Source organism: Sarcophilus harrisii, chromosome 1 (genome assembly GCF_902635505.1).
Source record: "Sarcophilus harrisii chromosome 1, mSarHar1.11, whole genome shotgun sequence".
Taxonomy (NCBI): domain Eukaryota; kingdom Metazoa; phylum Chordata; class Mammalia; order Dasyuromorphia; family Dasyuridae; genus Sarcophilus; species Sarcophilus harrisii.
The window spans coordinates 26,130,853-26,150,070 of NC_045426.1; the positions used below are offsets into that span (position 1 = coordinate 26,130,853).

The window sequence follows — 19,218 nt, forward strand, 5'->3', positions numbered from 1 at the left end:
TGATTTCCCTAGTCATTGCTTCTGCAGGCTTGCCATCCCTACTTCCTCCAGGGACTCAAGATCCTATATAATTGTGGACGCCCAGCTCTGGATATTCTGCAGTTGCTAAATGTTCTTTAAATGGAGTCCTAGCTATGGAAAACTGGCAGAATGCAAAGAAACTCTTACCTTTTTTACTCCTAGATGGTAGATTTCTCGTAATCCAACATAAGGCTGCCTTAACTTCAGGGCTATTGACACATGATTAATTTACAATAAACTTAAAACCTCATAATTTTTTCCAGCTAAATGTTATAAGAGTTTTTCCTTTTTTGTATCATGCTTATGAGGTTAATTTTTTGAACCTGAGGATAAGACTTTTTATATTTAGCCTTTGATGCTCATTAAATTTCATTATACTGGACTGGCCCCATATTCTATCCTTTCAAGATAAATTTTAAAACTTGGTGTTTCATAGATGATGTCAGCTAGTTTTCCCAGGTTTGTGTCATCTTTGAATTCAGTTAAGAATGCCATTTAAATCTTTATCTGATGATTTCAGAAAGGCCTGGAGAGACTCACATGAACTGATGCTGAGTGAAATGAGCAGGACCAGGAGATCATTATTTACTTCAACAACAATACCATATGATGATCAATTCTGATGGACCTGGCCATCTTCAGCAATGAGATGAACCAAATCAGTTCCAACAGAGCAATAATGAACTGAACCAGCTATACCCAGCGAAAGAACTCTGGGAGATGACTATGAACTACTACATAGAATTCCCAATCCCTCTATTTTTGTCTGCCTACATTTCTGATTTCCTTCACAGACTAATTGTACACTATTTCAAAGTCCGACTCTTTTTATACAGCAAAATAACTGTATGGACATGTATACATATATTGTATTTAACATATACGTTAACATATTTAACATGTATTGGTCAACCTGCCATCGGGGGGAAGGGGTGGGAGGAAGGAGGGAAAAAATTGGAACAAAAGGTTTGGCAACTGTCAATGCTGAAAAATTACCCATGCATAGATCTTGTAAATAAAAAGCTATAATAATAAAAAAATAATCTTTATCCAAAGTGACTGATAGGAATGTTAAACAGCACAGGGTCAAGTGCCTGGGACATTCCACTAGAAGTTTCCTTCCAGGTAATATCATTAATGAATGACTATTCTTTGGTGAAAGAAATTCAACCAGTCCCTGTTTGACTTAATTGTACTATTATCTAGCCTACCTCTCTCCATATTTTCTACTGGAATAGGATGAGATATTTTATCCAAATCAAGATCAGATTTCTAGATAAACTCATCACTGGACCTCAATTTTCCTTTTAAAGAAATAAAAGGGTCCATACATCTAAGTTTTCTTCTGGATCTAAAATCTTATTACTTTGCTGGTTAATGAAAAATCAGATGGTGATTCTCCCAGCTACTAAATAGGAACATGTTAATACTTTCCCACAACCGTTTTAGTTTAAGACTGAGATTATTCCACAGACAGTCCATTCTTACACATTATAATAAGTGGATGAAATTGTTATTCATGACAAATTGTTCTTTCTGCAGGTCGAATGCTATTCACATACTCCAAAAATGAGGACCTATAATAAGGCACAAATCTGCTAAGCTGATCAAGTGTTTTGTTTTCTTTCTGATGATGCCAAAGAATAATTTGGGAGAAACAAATGTAAAAAAAAAAAAATGGAGGAAATGGATGTCTCTTCCAAACCATAAAATACTGTGCTGTATCCTCTTTATATAACAAGTTAATTCAATGAAGCATGTTTGATTAAGTACCTAGGAGGTGCGATACAACACATTGGAATATTGGAATAAGAAGACCTAAGACTACTTACTTAGTTCCTACTCCCAAGGGGCAGGAGGTATCAAGACAAATATACAAATCACTATAATGTAAATTCAGAAGAGAAATACCACAAGAAAAATATAAATTGCATAGGATTGAAAACAGGAAGAAATCTCCTGGTAGGGGAAGAACTCGGAGAGAACAAGGAGAGCTTTTTTTTAAATTTAGGAAGCAGATTTTAATCTAATATTTATAGCATGGGTAGGGCTTCATCAAATAGAGATCCAACATGCTCCTAAATGAGGAAGTTTCCATGTACTAAACTAAGTGTGTCTATAGAAAGTCTGAAATCGAAATGCTTAGATAAAGCATGAGGATAAACAATGAGAGATAATGAGTGGGATAATGGGTAGAGTGTTGGATGTGGAGTCAGGAAGACTTGACTTTGAATCTTGCCTCCGACATTTAATAGCTGTGTGACCCCACTTAAATCATTTCCTGCCTCTGTCTTTTCATGTGAAAAACACAGATGATCATTCACAGGGTAATTGTAGGGTTCAAATGAAATGAGAGATGCAAAATCATTAATAAACTTTGAAGTTCTAAGATAAGTGTTAGTTATCTTTGTTATAACATGCTGTTGGGGCAGCTAGGTGGTGTAGCTGATACAGCACTAGTCCTGAAGTCAGGAGGACCTGAGTTCAAATAGGATATCAGACACTTAAGCTGTATGATCCTGAGCAAGTCACTTAACTCTAATTGCTAAATAAATAGATGAATAGATAAATGAATGAATGAATGAATGAAGTGCTGTCTCTGGGTCCCTGAAATCTTAATATGATCCATTTGAGCTTGTTCCTACCCCCACCATGACACTCTCTTGCCTAAGTTCTGCTTCCAAGTGTAAAACCTCACCAAACCTTCTAATTCTAACTCCTTTATATGATTAAAAGGTAAGCTTCTTGAGGATAGGGAAGGTCTTGTTTTTGCACTACCTACAGTATCTGGCACATAGTAAATGCTTAATAAATTTTTTTTTTATTTACCCCATTCATTTCATTTATTTTATCATTAACATGTAAAAGAACTGAGCATATATATGGCAAGGGAAGACTAATGACAAAATGGAACCATAGTATTGGAAGGAACCATCCTCACTTGCCAGTCCTGAACTGAACCCAAATGCAGTGCTACAGAATCAGCATTTTTAAAAATGTTTATAATTTTAAGTTATTTGCAATTAATAAAATTTGATACATTTAAATTTTTAATAAAAAAAGGAAGCTTGACAGGCTGGGTCATACTCTATTTCATAGGGATGCTATTTTACACTTGGCTAAATCCCAACAGATGGTGTCCATAACAGCAAATTAATCAGAATTTTGTTCACACTTCTATCGGCCGTGGTAATCATTTGTTTTAAGTTATCTGTGGTCATAGGTGACTATCAAAGAAGGAATTCATTTGAATTTCCATATGGACTTTATATTTTACAGGAGGGATCCAAACTAAGTCTACTGGGGAATCCCAATACTTGTATTTGTGGAATAACTTAACATCCTTCCATAACAGAAATGTAAAAAAAAGACCCCAATTTGTGGAATTATTTTCCTCCTATTTCATTTAATGAGATTATATGCTGATATTATAATTTATCATGGAATGAACATGATTTCCCCCTAAATATTTCTTTCTTTTCTTAAAAAAATTAATTAGTATTGCAAATCTAAACAAAAGTGTGCATGTACACACACACACACACACACACACACACACACGTACATTCTGATTTCCAATGTTTCCAGTGTGTATCTAAGTCCTGAGAAGTGAGTTGTCTGATGCATAGTGAAATTAAGAAATTTAGTTTGGAAATCTTAACCATTAAGTGTCTCAGGCAGGATCTAGTTTGGAAACCTTAATCATGAAATGTCTCAGGCAGTATTTGAACCTATGTTTTCTTGCTTACAAATGCAGCGTCTCTACCAGAGCTGTCAAACATAGACCACTTGAATCAGATAAAAATGTAATCGGGAAATATTTGAGACTGTAAATAAAAATACAATGGAACCCAGATAATGTTAATGTGTGGTTTTCTAAATCAATATGTAGCCTGTGGTTTGGTGGTCACTGTTTCTGTTTGAATTCCGACACTGCAGCCCTAGACATTATGTCATGCTGTCTCTTATACAAACTAACAATCAGAATAAAACTGCACCATCAAAATAATAAAACCTGAAACAAATTAATATTTCATATGGTCTCGGTTCCTGGCCCAAATCTCCAAGCGACAGAGCCAAACCTCCAGATGTGCTGAGCTGTCCACAGACTCCACCAGGGCAGACACAGGGAAGGGGGAGACTTCAAGGATTGGGACTGGGCAGCCCGGTGGTCAAAGCACAACGCCAGTGAATTGAGTATCCTCACTGAAATGATTCTTACCAGAGTGTCAGTCGGTCGGGTTGCAGCATTACACTCATTGTCATCAACCACAGACAAATAAGCTCCAAGGACACATTTGACAGCTCGCATCTGATAGCCTTGGCCACAAGTCACACTGCACTAGAGGAAAAAAAAACACAACGGCACAGAGACCTCAGCCAAGGCTCTCTCCACAAAACAAAGGGAAAGGGGCAAGGATTCTGCAACTGAAGGGAGTCATGGGGCTAGCACCTGTGCAAACTGGGCAAAATAAGGAGACTATCCAGATCATTCTTGTTTATCCTTCATTCATGACATCATGCTGTGACATGCAAGTGAACTAGATTTAAGTGAGGGTTTAAATAAGCTGCCTCACTTTCCCCTACAGAACCATCTGGGTCCAGTGGCAAGATATACATCAAGGTGACTAAAGATGGCCCTGGATGAAATAGGAGACTTTGGCCTTTTTAAGCTAAATCTTCAACAGGATTCAGTTTGACTGAGGCTGCGCCCATTCAGTGATTAAGACTAGGTAGCAACTGAGGCAAAGAATCTTCCCTTTCATCTAGTCCAAAGAATCTAAAAGAATGAATGAATCTGGTGGGGGGGACGACCCTCCGGGTTTCCAGCCGAGGCAGAAATGATCTGGATCACTTGAGGCAGAAATAACCCAGAACTCAACTAGGTAGAAGATTAGATTGTCCAACTGTGAGTAAGGCAGAGCCCCTCTGATAAACACAGGACATAAAAGAAATCTCCTAGTCGTGATGGACACACATTCAAAAATGTGACAGCATTGTGCCATGTTCTGCCCTTTGACCCTGCTCTCCAAATGACTTAAGGACAGAGGAGGCATTTGGAAATGAAGTAACTCTCTTTTTTCTACTCAGTCTTGCTTAGGCGTTCTAAGCTTTTTTCTAATATAGAATATGCATAAGAGAGGTGAAAAAATGGCTCCAAAAACCATTTGAAGAGAAGAATGAGGAGGCTTGGATTAGATGCTCCCATTCTAGTCTACGATCTTAGGAACAGATGGTGTTGGGTAATGGGAGGAAGGAAAGAAGAAGTATTCTTTAAGGGATTTCCTAAGAAGCCATTTCTGCCCTTCTTTGTCCGCTTCATTGCATCCTGTCTTTAAGATGCTGTTTAAGCACCGTCTTCTGCATGAGCCTTTCCTGATCCTGACCAAACCTCCCCTCCAAACTTCCTCTACTTAAGGACTTTGTAGATCTTTGTCTTTGCTGCAATGATATTTATGTTGCAAGTATTTCGTGGAGTTGTTTCTCACCCTGGAAGCCTCTTGTGATTAAAGATTGTCTCATTCTTTGTGCTTATACCCATAGTGCCTATAGAATGGTACACAGCAGGTACTTAATAAATGATACGGTGATTGATTGATTCCCAGTGAAAACAGTTATCGTGCTTTAATCTATGGCAAGATTCTACAAAATGAGGTTCAGTACGACAAGCAGCTCAAATGTCTGAATGAAAGAGACTTTCAAGGAAAGAACTATTCTTTTAGGGATTGTCTCTTGCCTGGAGACTAGATCATCTTTCTAGGTCCTTTAGCCATAGAAGTCAAACTGGTATAAACATTAGGTGATTAAATTTAATTGGGAAATGTTCAACAAAATAAATAAAAATACAACACAATTGAGAGAATATTAATTTGTGGTCTCCCAAGTATGTACCCAGGCATAGGGACTTGTTTCTATATGAATTTGCCACCAATGTCATAACACTTCTTATTGTGGGTAGGACTTTGGGAAGAGAATTAATCCCTTCCTCAAATCCAAGTATCCCTCTTCCCACACAACCTGCCCAGGCTTAGAGTGCACTTTCAAAATTAAATATATAACATATAAAATATAGCTTATTTATTTTAATTAAGCTTTGGCAATGAATATTGAATGTCTCATTGGCCCATCTCAAATTCAATCCAAACCAATAACCAATATTAAGCACCTATCTTGATGAGGCTAAATTCATTTTTCTTTTTTTTTTTTTTTTTAAATCAATGATTAGGACGTTAGTACACACAGTTAGGCTTTTAAGTCTCATAATTACTGTGACTTTTTCACCCAAATGACCTCCACTCTTGTCCTGTTTTTACTGCCAGGATTCTGATTTCTCATCATATATGTGGAACTTAAATATCCCAAAGGCTTTCCTCAGTGAGGACACCTACAGATTGGAAAGTCAGCTCAGTTTCCTTCTTCTCCCCCACTGTTCCTCCATGAGGAGCACCCATGTGAAGCCTCCTCTGAACCTTTCCCCTCTTTTACAGGTAGCAAGTTCAGCAGCTGATTTGGAGGTGGGGAAAGATCCAGCTTTTTCATTTCATCATTTTGTGGAAATTCTGCTTTGGGAAATCTCTCCTTTGATCCAGATGAGCATTTCATAACTTAAAGTTTTATAGGGTTTTAGGGGTCATTGGAGTTTCTGTAATTTGCTAGATTACACAGCCAGCACATGGCAGAAATAGCACTTGAATCCGGCTCTCCCAAGGCCTTCTAGTCACTACTGCTTGCTTCTCACTGTTTATTTTTACTGTTTGTTTTTTGAATTGTTGCTGTAACAGACATGGAAATCCTGCCACCATACAGATACATTTCTAAGAGAGTTGCTTGGGGCACTCAGGGAGTAAATGACTTGGCCAAGTCCACACATCTTGGATGGGACAGAGGCAGGTCTCCCTGACACTAAGACCAACCTTCTTCCCCACCATCCCAAGCTGCCTCTTGCACCAGACATGCCATATTATATTTGTAACACACATACTCTAAGAAAGCCGTAGCCAAGAATGACCTCTAGCATTAATCCGGCTGATTGCTTATGGTCTCTGGCCAGCTTTGCAAGCCCCAGGATGGACGTGTGCAGCAAGGACCACAAAAGAAATAGCAGCCCAGGGAACGAGGGCAGAATGATTTTGCCAATTAAATTAGATCTGCCTGACTGCTGACCAGTTCCAGTCTTTGCATGGCATGCTGGGGACATGTTTAATCCCCTCCAACGGCACGTCCCTTCTCAGCGTCTGTCTAGAGAGAAAAGAATGTAGTCGAGAACCTTGTCATTTAAAATACCTGTCCCCACGGCCCTACTTGCCAGGATGCACATTCCTGCTGCTGACAGGTCTGCACCGAGTCGGGCTTGGTGGCAAGGTCACACAGTCGGTCGTTCAGCCTCTCTTCGCCAAACTGACACCAGACCTGGCGGTGCTTGTGCCCCTTTCCGCAAGTGACCAAGCACTGAAGGGGGAAAACAGAGAACAAGACACGTGTAAGGCAAGGCTACTCCTGGACGATGCTTCGGGGTTGCGGGTGGGGAGACCTGCTCTCTTCCTGAGTCCAAGTGGCCCTCCTCACACAGGCTGCCCAGTGTTGGAATGGACTTACAGAAAATAAATTATAAAGCACATAAAGTAGAGCTAGTTTGTTTTAATTAAATTGCTTCAATGTCCCGTGAATGTATAATCAGCCCATCGTCAACTCAATCCAAACCAACAATCGTTTATCAAAACATCCATTTATATGTAGGTCACTGTACCATACAAAGGCAAAATGAATAACAGCTCTACTTTTAAGGATCTTAGAATGTATTTGCTCTTATAGAATGGCTACCATTTAGGAGTGAAAGCTAATTATCTCATAAATTCTAGCCTTTTTGGGTAATATTTACCAAAAAGAAGGTTAGGTGGTTAGAATTTAATGGTTGAAAAATACAGAAGCACCAAGAGTCACCTAATCTTTGAACAAGAATCATCATCCCAAGAAGCATCTGGCCAGTGGAGGCCATCTCCTGGGATGGAGAATCCACCATAACTGAAAACATCAAAGATGCTTTTTTGGATATCTTGGATGGTTGGAGTGTTATGAAGTTATTACTTATATCAAGTATAAATTTCCCTATCTGTACTTCCACTAATTGCTCTGTGCCTCAGTTTCCTCACTAGGAAAATGGGGGGGATAGACTCAATGGTTTCTAATGTCTATTTAAACTCTAAATATCATGTGATGATGGAAGGTTCTTGATTTTTTCCTTTCTTTTTTTAAACTATGGATTCCTTTGACCATCTAATGACAGTTATGGACTCCTTCAAATAATATATATATATATATATTTGTATATATATATATATACATATATATATATATATATTTGTTCAATTGTGCTTGATTCTTTTTTTTAATTATAAAAGTTTTTTATTTTAAAAACATTTGCATGGATAATTTTTTAACATTAATCCTTGCAAAACCTTGTGTTCCAATCCCCCCCAATGACAAATAATTCAATATATGTTAAACATAAAAATATGATAAATCCAATATATGCATATATATTTATACAATTATCTTGCTGCACAAGAAAAATCAAATCAAAAAGGGAAAAAAGAGAAAGAAAATAAAATGCAAGCAAACAACAACAAAAGGATTGAAAATGCTATGTTGTGATCGACACTCAGTTCCTACAGTCCTCTCTCTGGATGTAGACAGAATAATATTTTAAATGAATAAAATAAAATGTCTTAGATTACAATGGAAACTAATTATACATTTTGACAAAATAAATTTGGGGACTCAAAGTTAAGAATGTCTATCTCCATCTGGTAGCCATTCAGACCACAAAGAAAAGAGCAGATAAAGGAGTGTTGTGGTAGGGGTGGGGAAGATATCATGTAATCAATCACAGAAAGGAAAGTTTTGAGCACTCAATGCATCTCCCTCATTGGCCTCAGGTAGGTTTCATTTTACATCCAGACCATCATCTACTCTTCTGATATTGTTGTACATCCTTTATTTTGAAGAAGACTGATGACATCACCAATGAGTGATGTCTTGACTTGCATGTGAATTGGATTTAAGTGAGGTGGAGGGGGGCAAATTGTCACTCTCGCTCTCTTCTAGAGTCATCAGAGCCAATGGCAAGACAATAGTCAGGATGAATGTCAACAGCCTGGTATGCCATGAATGACTTTGGCCATCTTGATTCTGATATACCTTCCAGATAAGAGACTGTGCCCCATGGGGCCTTAACACTTATAGCTCCAGAACTCTCTCCTTGTGAGAGAGAAAATTAAATAAGCAAGGGGGGAATGCAATAATATTTACCAATAATAACTAGAAAAAGAAGCTTGAATCAGATTTCCTTGATGAGGACCTCATTTCTCAAATGTATAGGGAACCGAGTCAAATTAATTTTTTTAAACAAAGAGAGCCATTCTCCAATTGAAAAATAATTTAAAAATATTATCTATACCCAAAGAGCTATAAAAACATTAATATCCTTTAACTTAACAATACCACTGCTAGCCATAAATCCCCAAAAAGATTTACAAAAAGGAAAAGGACCCATATGTACAAAAATATTTATAACAGCTCTCTTCTCAGAACAAAAATTGAAATTGAAGGGATGAACATCATTTGAGAAATGGCTGAATAAATTGTGGTATGTGATTATGATGGAATATTATTGTACTATGGGAAATGATGAGCAAGATGCTCTCAGAAAAACCTGGGAAGTCCTCCATAAACTGAAGCAAAGTGAAATGTACTGTGTACAAAGTAACAGCAATGTTGTGGAATGATAGGCTGTGAATGATTTCGCTAATTCTCAGCAATATAATCAAATATCCTTGACTACTCTGACAGACTTTTGAAGAAAAATGCTATCCGTACTCAGAGAAAGAATTGAGAGTGTCTGAATACAGAGTGAAGCAAATGCTTTTACTTTATTTTTCTTGAGGATTTTTTTGGGGGGGTGGGGAGATCTATGTTTTCTTTCACAACATGACTTTTATTGAAATGTTATACTTAACTTTGCATGTGCCTTTTTAATGCAGAGTGAGGATGGGAAGAAAGGAAGGGAATCTAGAACCTGAAGTTTTAAAAACAAATGTAAAAATTGTTTTGCATATAACTGGGGAAAGTAAAAATATTAAATAAAAAAGGATTCTCTCCTTGGGATTCATAACATTTTGATTAGTGTGTACTTCCCATGACCCACTGTATGGAGTGGGTCCCAGTCATGTTTCACTTTATGTCTCAATCATCTTCTTATCTGTGAAACCTCATGCTCTATCACCTCCAGATCTGTAATCCCAATCAAATCAATACCGCCATTGCTCCTAGAAAGGATGTGTTAAATCTATACTTCAATGACTCTATTTATCCATCTGTTGAAATATCAACTCTAACACCCTTTATTGGATCCCAGTCCCTTATCTATATGTAGTATATCCTTATAATATAAGTTCTTTAAACAGGGATTGTCTTGCTTTTTGTATCTGTACTCCAAGGATATAGCATGATGTCTGGCACACAGTAAATGCTCATTTTTTTCTCATGGATTTTCTGAATCATTCATTCATTTCATTCACAGTCCTACCTCTGACCAGTCTCCAGATTTCCACTGTGGACAAAGGAACTCATTACATCTCTGCACGGTGAGCTTCTCCTGGTGTCTGCATTTGCTATCATCCAAGACATCATTGTGAGGGCTCACACAGATAGCTCTTCTTCTCTGCACTCCACTATCACAGCTCTTGGAGCACTTGAAGAAAATAGAAATAGAAAATGAAGGTCTTTATCCCTAGTTCTCTAAGACATTCTAACTTTTTGACTAAACTTTATTGAAAAAAATAAAAGTAAAAGATAAAAATAAAAATAACAAATGTGAGAAGAAGTCTGGTTAAGTGGGACCAGGGAGTCTTCTTCTTAGATCATCTTAGGATGATTCCAGAGGACAGATAATAAAACACACATCCCTTCTCTTGAGAGAGGTGGTGTGCCACAGGTATGAAATGCTGCAAATACTATCAGATAGGATCAACTGGCTTTGCTTCATTGCTTTCATTTGTTACAAGGGAGGATTCTGATGGGGGAAGCTGATATTAAAAATATTAAAATATAAAAACATAAAAATATTAAAAATAATTAGTACACAGTATAGTGTACTTGTAAGTAAGTGTTTAACAACTAGCTCTCCAAAACATAGGACATGTTTTTAAGTTTAATCAACATTAACATTTTCTCCATCATTTTCTTCTTAAGTCTAGACAATCAATAAAACAATAAATGAAGTCCTAATTTTATAGCTTTTACTGGATTTCCAAAGTGTAAATCCTTGATAATTTGACAGTTTCTGAGAGCCAACTCTGTATGTATGTGTGTGTGTGAAAACAAAAATATCAATAAAATATATATTTTTTAAAATTTGAAGCCAGGAATGGACAAAAGCAGAGGGATTTTTTAAAAATCAAAAGTGTATATTCCCACAATTAAAACTGACATACTGGGGCAGCTTGGTGGCTCAGTGGATAGAGCACCAGCCTTGAAGTCAGGAAGACCTGAGTTCAAATCTGGCCTCAGACACTTAATACTTCCTAGCTGTGTGATCCCTGGCAAGTCACTTAATCCCAGTTGTTTCAGCAAAAAAAGGAAGGAAGGAAGGAAGGAAGGAAGGAAGGAAGGAAGGAAGGAAGGAAGGAAGGAAGGAAGGAAGCTGACTTACTTCTGTCCAGTCTGTATACCGCCAACCTCCCGTGTTACATTCTCCAGAGCACTTTTCCCGGTTGCTCGGTTTGGGGTGGCTGCTGCAGAAGCTGTCATCCACTTTCTCTGTCTTCCCCTCGGGCCTGTTGTACTTGGCGCAGTAGATATCGAGAGTGCGGTAGCCCAAGCCACACTGGGCGCTACATTCACTTTTGCCAGCAATGTGCCATCTACTCAGGAAAGAACAGGGCGGGGTAAACAAACGGTGGCAATCATTTGCAGGAAAAGCTGACATTGTGGCATGCAAACAATAATGGATGGAATAGTGTGGCGAGGCTGGCAAAATCCGATTCCAAACCACTTTCTCTGAATTTTTTACAGCTGCCAAAGTTCACAGAGATAACATGATGGTTGCCAGAGCTTAGCTCCTTAGGAGCCTTAATAAGGCTGTATGGGTCAATGGAAAGGATACTTGATGCAGGAGTCAGCAGTTCTGGCTACATCACTTTTCATTTCTGCTATTTTAGGCAAAGGATCTGCAAGGATCATTTGGTCCAGCTGATACCTTGGGGCAGGCCATTTAATTTGGCTCCTGTTTTCTTGGCTATAGGAGCAGCCAATGTTTGCAGAGCACTTCCCATGTATCCCATCATCTCAACTGATCCTCATAACAAGCCTCAGAAGCAAGTGCTATTATTATCCTCACTTGACAGGTGAGAGGTGGAGAGCAGACTCACCTGGGGTCCCACAGCTAGGAGGTCTAAGATGAGATCCAAACTCGACTATTTCTGACTCCGGGTCAAGTCCAGTGTGCATCCACTAGGGCACTGGCTGAAGCAGCTACTGCTGAGGATTGGGGTGGGGCTCAACAAGGTAAAATGGGCAAAGCGTTTTCACCTAAAAAGTCTGACTCTGATATCCTGACTATCACCAGCATTTGTCCAGATACAGTTAAGTCACCAAATGACAAAAAGCTGACAGGATTCAGATGATTCAACGTTTGTTCCCATTACAACCAAGTAAAACATTTAAGAAGCAAGGGACTTCGGATCTTCAGACCTCAGTTTCCTCACTGTCAAGTGGAGGACTTACTAAGTGATCTCAGAGCTCTCCGTCAGCTCCAAGTCTGATGAGTCTGTACTTTATTCCAAGAATCAGGGCTGGGCCCTCACTACTGAAAACTCTGGGCTTGGGAATCAGCAACCACTGATTCAGCTTCTAGTCCTGCTCCTCATACCTACTAGCTGTATTGTCATGGATAAGTCATTTTACTTTTGAGTTTCAATTTCACCACTTGCAAAATCTATCTCCCAGGGATGTAGTAAGAATTAAAAGACCTTTTGCATGTAAAAAGTTTTGTAAACCTCAAAATGCTGTAGAAAGGAAAGAGAGAGAAAAATAGAGGGAGATGAAGAGGGAAAGGGAGAGGAAGGGAGGAAGAGGGAAGGAAGGAAAGAGAGGAGACTGTAAACTTCAAGGTAGAAACCAAGTCACACACTTGGATTAAACAATTAGATTGTTAGTAACTTGACTGGAGCCTTAAAATTTCTTTGCTCCTCTAGGCTCTGACAGACAGGAATGGTGACTGTAAAATATTTGTTGAACTGAGGAGTAGGAAGAGTAAGGTTTTCCTGTACTTGGTGGCCCCCTTTTGTCCACAGCCTCCTCTGTCTGTTCCAGCCTCCTCCTTCTCCTCTGACTAGGAGTTAGAAGGGATCCCAGGTTGCTACATCCTCAGATGATCCATCTATCCTGGGGAGAATGCAATCAAGGGAAAACAAGCAGGAAAGAGAACCCCTTCTATAAAGGAGAGCCTCATCAGAGTCTCATGTCATACCCCTACTTCCATCAGCAATGGAAGATGAAGGAGGAGCTGTTGACCTCCAACCCCCTTTCCTGCCCCCTTGAAGATACTGGTCACACTTGGAGTTATCCAAACTACCCAAGCTCCCTGACCCAAAAGCCACATCATCTTGGTACTAAACAAGCTATTATATCAGCGAAGCGCGATCCAGTCGGCCAGGGAATGCCAGCTACTTGAAGTTCGATGACCCCGGTCAGAGGGCATCTGATGCTGGCAGATTCCAAATAACAATGAATTTCAAGTAGCTGGCACCAGTGTCTCACTTTACACAAGAGCTGCATTCCTGAAAAGGTCATGAGGAAAGCAAATTTTTGTACAGTGAAGCACTATTTTCCCTCTTCTTTCCTAAAGGAACCAAAGAGATACATTCTCTAGAGTGGAGGACAGGGTCTCAGTTTTTGTGCATCGAGGCTTCTTCTCCCCTTGGCCACTCTGACACCGAGGGCCGCCAAACATCTCTTGGTACCTAGCACTAATGACGGTACGGTAAGCTCTGTCACAACTGTGATACTGAAACTAGTCATTTCTGGGTGACAGGCTGTCATGCTGATCTAAAACACAAAAATAAATGTCCTTTTCACTATGAGAACAGGCGCCTACCTTCCAAGGCAGAGACTCTCGGAGTACCATAATGAGGCAGCTGAAAAAGGGAGCTGGGAGCAAAGTCAAAGGAAAAGTTCCTAGGCCTGTATGAGATATCTCCCCTTTCTGGGCCTCTTCTCATTTCTAAAATAGACACGTCGGGGTTTGTTATAGTTGGGGAATATGCTATTCACACATCCTGAACTGAAGGATAAGGATCAGTCTTAACGTTAATGAAAGCATAAATCAAGACGGTCCTCCATGAAGAGAGTAAGAATTGAGAGAAAAGAGAGGGAAGGAGAAATGAGGGGGGGAAAGAGGAAAGATGAAGAAAAGAGAGGAAAGGAGAGATGGGTAAAGAAGAAGAGAGGAGAGGAAAGGAGAGAGAGAGGGAAAGAAGAGAGGAGAGGAAAGGAGAAATGAGGAAAGAAGGAGATAAGAAAGGAGAGATGAGGAAAGAAGAAGAGAGAAGAGGAAAGGAGAAAGGAGGAAAAAAAGGAGAAAGGAGAGGAAAGAAGAGAGGAGAAGAAAGGAAAGGAGAAATGAAGAAAGAAGAGGAGAGAAAAAAAGAAATGAGGAGAGGAGAGGAGAAAAGGGAATGAGAAGGAAGAAAGAAGAAAAGACACAAGTCAAATAGAAGGCCAAGAACAAACCTTTGCATGACATTCGTATTAGAAGGATAGGAAGATGACTGAATCAGAGAACAAGCTGGAGGGCACTTCAGCAGTCACATACACCAATCTATAATCTAGAGAAAAACTCCCTTCTCTGGCCTACTTACAAGCAGAAACCCATCTAATCTTCTCTTGAAGACCTCCAAATGAAAAGAAAGTCAGCATCCCCTGAGGGAGCCTCTTCTACTTCTACACAGTTCTAATGGTTAGGATTTTTCCTTTCATCATACTTTTTGGGGGAATCCTACCCATTCCTCCGATTTCTGCCCTCAAGGACCAAGATGAACCAATCTAATTTCTCTTTTCTATGACAATTCCACCAAGACAGCCACTGTGTCCTCTCTGAGGCTTCTTCAGAAAAACAGCTTTTCTTCCCTCAACTTATCTGAGCATAAAGACCATGGACTGAAGGCCTTTCACCAACTTTATTGCCTTTCCTTGGCACAGCCAGCAAAGAGATGTTAAGACATTAGCAATCCCAAAATGGGCACAAAAGATCCTGGTGTTATAACCAATCCTCCTGAAGTCCCTTAAACACGTTTCCTCCCTTTCTTGAATGCTCTGTTGCCTGTCTATGTCTTAAGGAACATGTGGTACAAACCTCTCTTGGTCTCCCACAGAAACATCCCAGTGGTCACAGCATTGATGGGCACAGAGAAGCAGGTTACGGTGGCTCTCTGTTAAGAGTGTAATTGTACCTTTTGGGGGACAGTTGTTCTAATGAGGAACACCCTAAATGAAAGGCCACAGAACAATGCTTTATCTCATCCTGTCACGGCGTAAGCAGGGTGGGCTCTGTTTCCCTGAGGAAGTAACGCAATTATATGGAGAATCTCAACAGGGAGATCTGGGACTTTCATCCACCCTTTGATTCCTGGCTACCTTCTCTCGGCCTTCCGTCACCATATCCTTGAGGAAATGCTGTTTTCCATTCTGAGCTGAGGGAGCCACGCATCCGGTCCCCAGGTTGCCAAAATACTGTACTAGCTGGGACCCTGGCTATGAGAGCACATTGCAGTCTCTGACCCTCTGCCTAGTCAAAGAAATGGATTCAAAAGGCAAAAGAGCACAGTATCCTAGAGAGTGGGTAGAACACAAAATCAGGAGATCCTTAAAAATGACCTAACTGTAGCATCCCCATCTGTAAAATGAGACTTGGCCAGCCAGGGTCACAGTGAGAACATCTTTTAAGTCTTAGAATACTATTTAATGTGAGTTATTAATACCTCAGAGACCAGCCAAAGCTCAATGGAAGAAAAAATGTGGCATAAGTCCAGAGAGTTCTAGATTTGGTGACAAGAAGAACTGAGTTCAAATCTTGCCACTGCCACTTATTAGCTGTGTGAGCCTGGGAAAGTTACTTAATGCTAAATAGTTAATAAACATTAAATTTCCACTGTGTACCAGGCACTATGACAAACTCTGGGGATTCTAGAAGCCTCACTTTGCTCATTTGTAAAATGTGAGGATTGAATTAGATATGATCCTCCTTTTTTTGCCTGGAGTTATAATTGTGTTTGTGTAGTAGAATAAAAATAATAATTTTACAATGCTAATATTAATATAATTCTTAATAATAAACAGATGTGGTTAATTAATAACTATATGCTATTAATATGCTAATGTAGTAATGATATAATATTAATATATGGCACAAAATATTCAGTATCATGTGTTATATGCAAGATTGGATGTTGCATTTTATATTATATATATATATATATATATATATATATATATATATATATATACACTTAAGTTTGGGGAAGTACTTTAGGTATGTTATTTAATTTAACTCTAAAAATAATTCTATAATGTATGGGCCATCATGACCTCTACTTTACAGATGAGGAAACTAAGGCAAAGAGCAATTCAGTGACATGCCCAGGGTCACAGAACTAGAAAATGTCTGAGACAGGATTTGAACTCGGGTCTTCTTGATGTCAAAAAGCTACCTCCATCCCATGCAGTTCAGAAACTCACCTCAAATTTAAAGTCTTAGAAAGTGTAAAGATTGACAAATGAAGCAATTTCCCATTTTTACAGAGCTCTTTACTGTGTCAGAGGGAGGTCTTGACTGACTCCAAAGTTCTGATCTTTCCTCAACACAATTGTTATTGTTCAATTATGTTCCATCATGCTTCATGCCCCCTAGACCATACTGTTCATGGGATTTTATTGAGAGATACTAGAGTAGTTTGCCCCTTCCTTCTCCAGTAGATTAAGGCAAACATAGATTAAGTGACTTGTCTAAGGTCATATGACTACTAAGTGTCTGATCCCCACATTTGAACTCAGATCATCCTGACTCCATACTTCATGGGGATTTAGTAAATACTTGTTGAACCAAACTAAAAGTTTTCCAGGAAAAAATTCTGAAAATTTTAAAATACTATAAAATGTGAATTATTATTTGTCATTTTGAGGAATATCCAGATCCCAAGAACATGCTTTAAGGAAAAAAAAAGTTCAACCTTCTGATTTCTTTGGTTTAAGGGAACTGATGTTGTAGAAACTCCTATCACTGATGTAGAATTATTTATAAATTATCATCTAACTGGTTATGATTCCTGACAAGTCACATGGATAGGCGATATCAAAGCAGGATTTGAATCTAGAACTTTGTGTCAATTCCCTTTAAATATTACATCATGCTGCCTTTCCCACACAAACACTAGTCATTTACAGTTTCAAGGTAAGTCCTTTCCTTGATGTACAAAAATCTGAAGACTATGGAAGATGGTGAATTTTTTGGTGCTTCAAATGGAAATGGGGGTATTTTAGGTCATGATCTCAAGTAATTCTTTGTTCCTCAATTAATAACAATAAGCTGCTTAACTGAAAAATCTCTTCATACCTACTTCCATGGCATCAGTGTTTATCATCAATCAGCATGAAAATCACACTGAGCACTTGCTTCCACATCATCTGTACTAAAATTGGAACAGCACTGAGAAGATTAGCATGGCCTCCAGGAAGGATGACATGCAAGTTTCTGAAGTGTTTCAGCTTAAAATAGAAAGGAAGAAAAGAAGGAAGGAAGGACTGAAGAGAGTGAGAGAGGGAAAGAAGAATAGAGAGAAAGGGAGGAAGGAAGGGAGAGGGAGGGATGGCGAGAAGAAGGGAAGAAAAGAGGGAGGGAGACAGGCAGGAAGGAAAAAAGGAAAGAAAAGGAAAGAAGGAAGGGAGGGAGGAAAAGAAGAAGGGAAGAAGGGAGGGAAAGAAAGAAGAAGGGAAGGAGGGAGGGAAGGAAGGAAGAAGAAAGGAAGTAATCCAGAGCCTAACCTGAAATGAAAAATAAATGACAATATTTTCTAGGCTCAGAGATGCTTCTTTGGGATATTTTGCATTGAATCTTAGTGAGCGGAAACCCAGCAAAAGTTGGATCTGTTGTTGTCCAGTGCCAAAGAGAAGTCACTCCCAGCAATACCTGGCAATCAATGAAATAATGTGTATTTGTGTGGCCCATTATATTCCTCAAGGATATTTGTCATCCTGTTAGAGAATTGTGGGAATGTGGGAGTTTCCTTTTTAATCTTCATTCCTGAAATTTTTTTCACCCACTTCTCTGCAATGGACTGAGCCACGATGCCATTATTGTATTCTGTGCTTTTGTCAGACTGAGAAGTTGTTATTATCTAGCCTTGCTTTCAGAGATGCAGACGTGGATGGAGGGCAGAGGCCAAGGTTTTCAGCCAGCTGACAAGATCAAAACAGGAGTTAGATGTGGACCCCTTCTCCTAGCTGTTAAAAAGAAAATTAAAGCATGACCAGAGTTGTAACTAGTTCCTCCGGAGGCTGCGGCAAGCCTTTCTTCTTTTGTCTTTCTTATAATCCTATCCAGGGGTATGCTGGTAAATGTTTAACAACCGACCTTCCAAGAAGTAAAAGGACCCATGATACACCTTCAAATTTAATCGACATCATAAACATTTTATCTATTGCTTTCTTAAATATAGACAACAACACAACAAATCCAGTCATGACCTGTAGTCTTTGATGAAAATTTAACCATCAACTCTCATGAGCTATTTTCAAACTGGTTTCCAAATGATCCTCACTTGTAGGTAGCTCCAGTTAGTACTTTTTAATTACAAAAGTACTATAAGCAAAACTACCATTGTAATCTTCCTTATACAAATGAGATATTTTATATCATATCTATGTACATTTATATCATCATATACAAATGAGAGATTTTAAAAGACTTGCCTAGCATCTACAGTGAGATTTAGACCTATATCTTTCTGCTTCGTGTTTTATCTACCATTTGAGTGAATTTTTTTTTTTATTTTACCTCTACTTCTTCCTCCTAACAAGTAGCAACATAATTTTTTATTAAGCATTATGATGTACTGGGGGAAGGGGTGGTAGGAGGGAGAGGAA

The 19,218-nt window shown here is 38.9% G+C and overlaps 1 protein-coding gene and 1 non-coding gene across 4 annotated transcripts in view; one reads left to right on the plus strand and one right to left on the minus strand.

The window, feature by feature from the left end:
• The window catches only part of ADAMTS9 (ADAM metallopeptidase with thrombospondin type 1 motif 9), a 184,322-nt gene that overhangs the window by 89,277 nt on the left and 75,827 nt on the right, over nucleotides 1-19,218 (minus strand). For all 3 annotated transcript variants that reach the window (XM_003762344.3, XM_023498097.2, XM_031953629.1), the window contains 4 exons: nucleotides 11,732-11,942; nucleotides 10,607-10,771; nucleotides 7,306-7,470; nucleotides 4,244-4,363 (listed from right to left, as the gene is read on the minus strand). In XM_003762344.3, coding sequence (XP_003762392.1) covers nucleotides 4,244-4,363; nucleotides 7,306-7,470; nucleotides 10,607-10,771; nucleotides 11,732-11,942 — 661 coding nt within the window. The remainder of the gene's footprint in view (nucleotides 1-4,243; nucleotides 4,364-7,305; nucleotides 7,471-10,606; nucleotides 10,772-11,731; nucleotides 11,943-19,218) is intronic.
• Nucleotides 17,746-17,847, plus strand: LOC111719428. Its single transcript, XR_002769577.1, has one exon. It is a non-coding gene; the product is annotated as a U6 spliceosomal RNA (small nuclear RNA).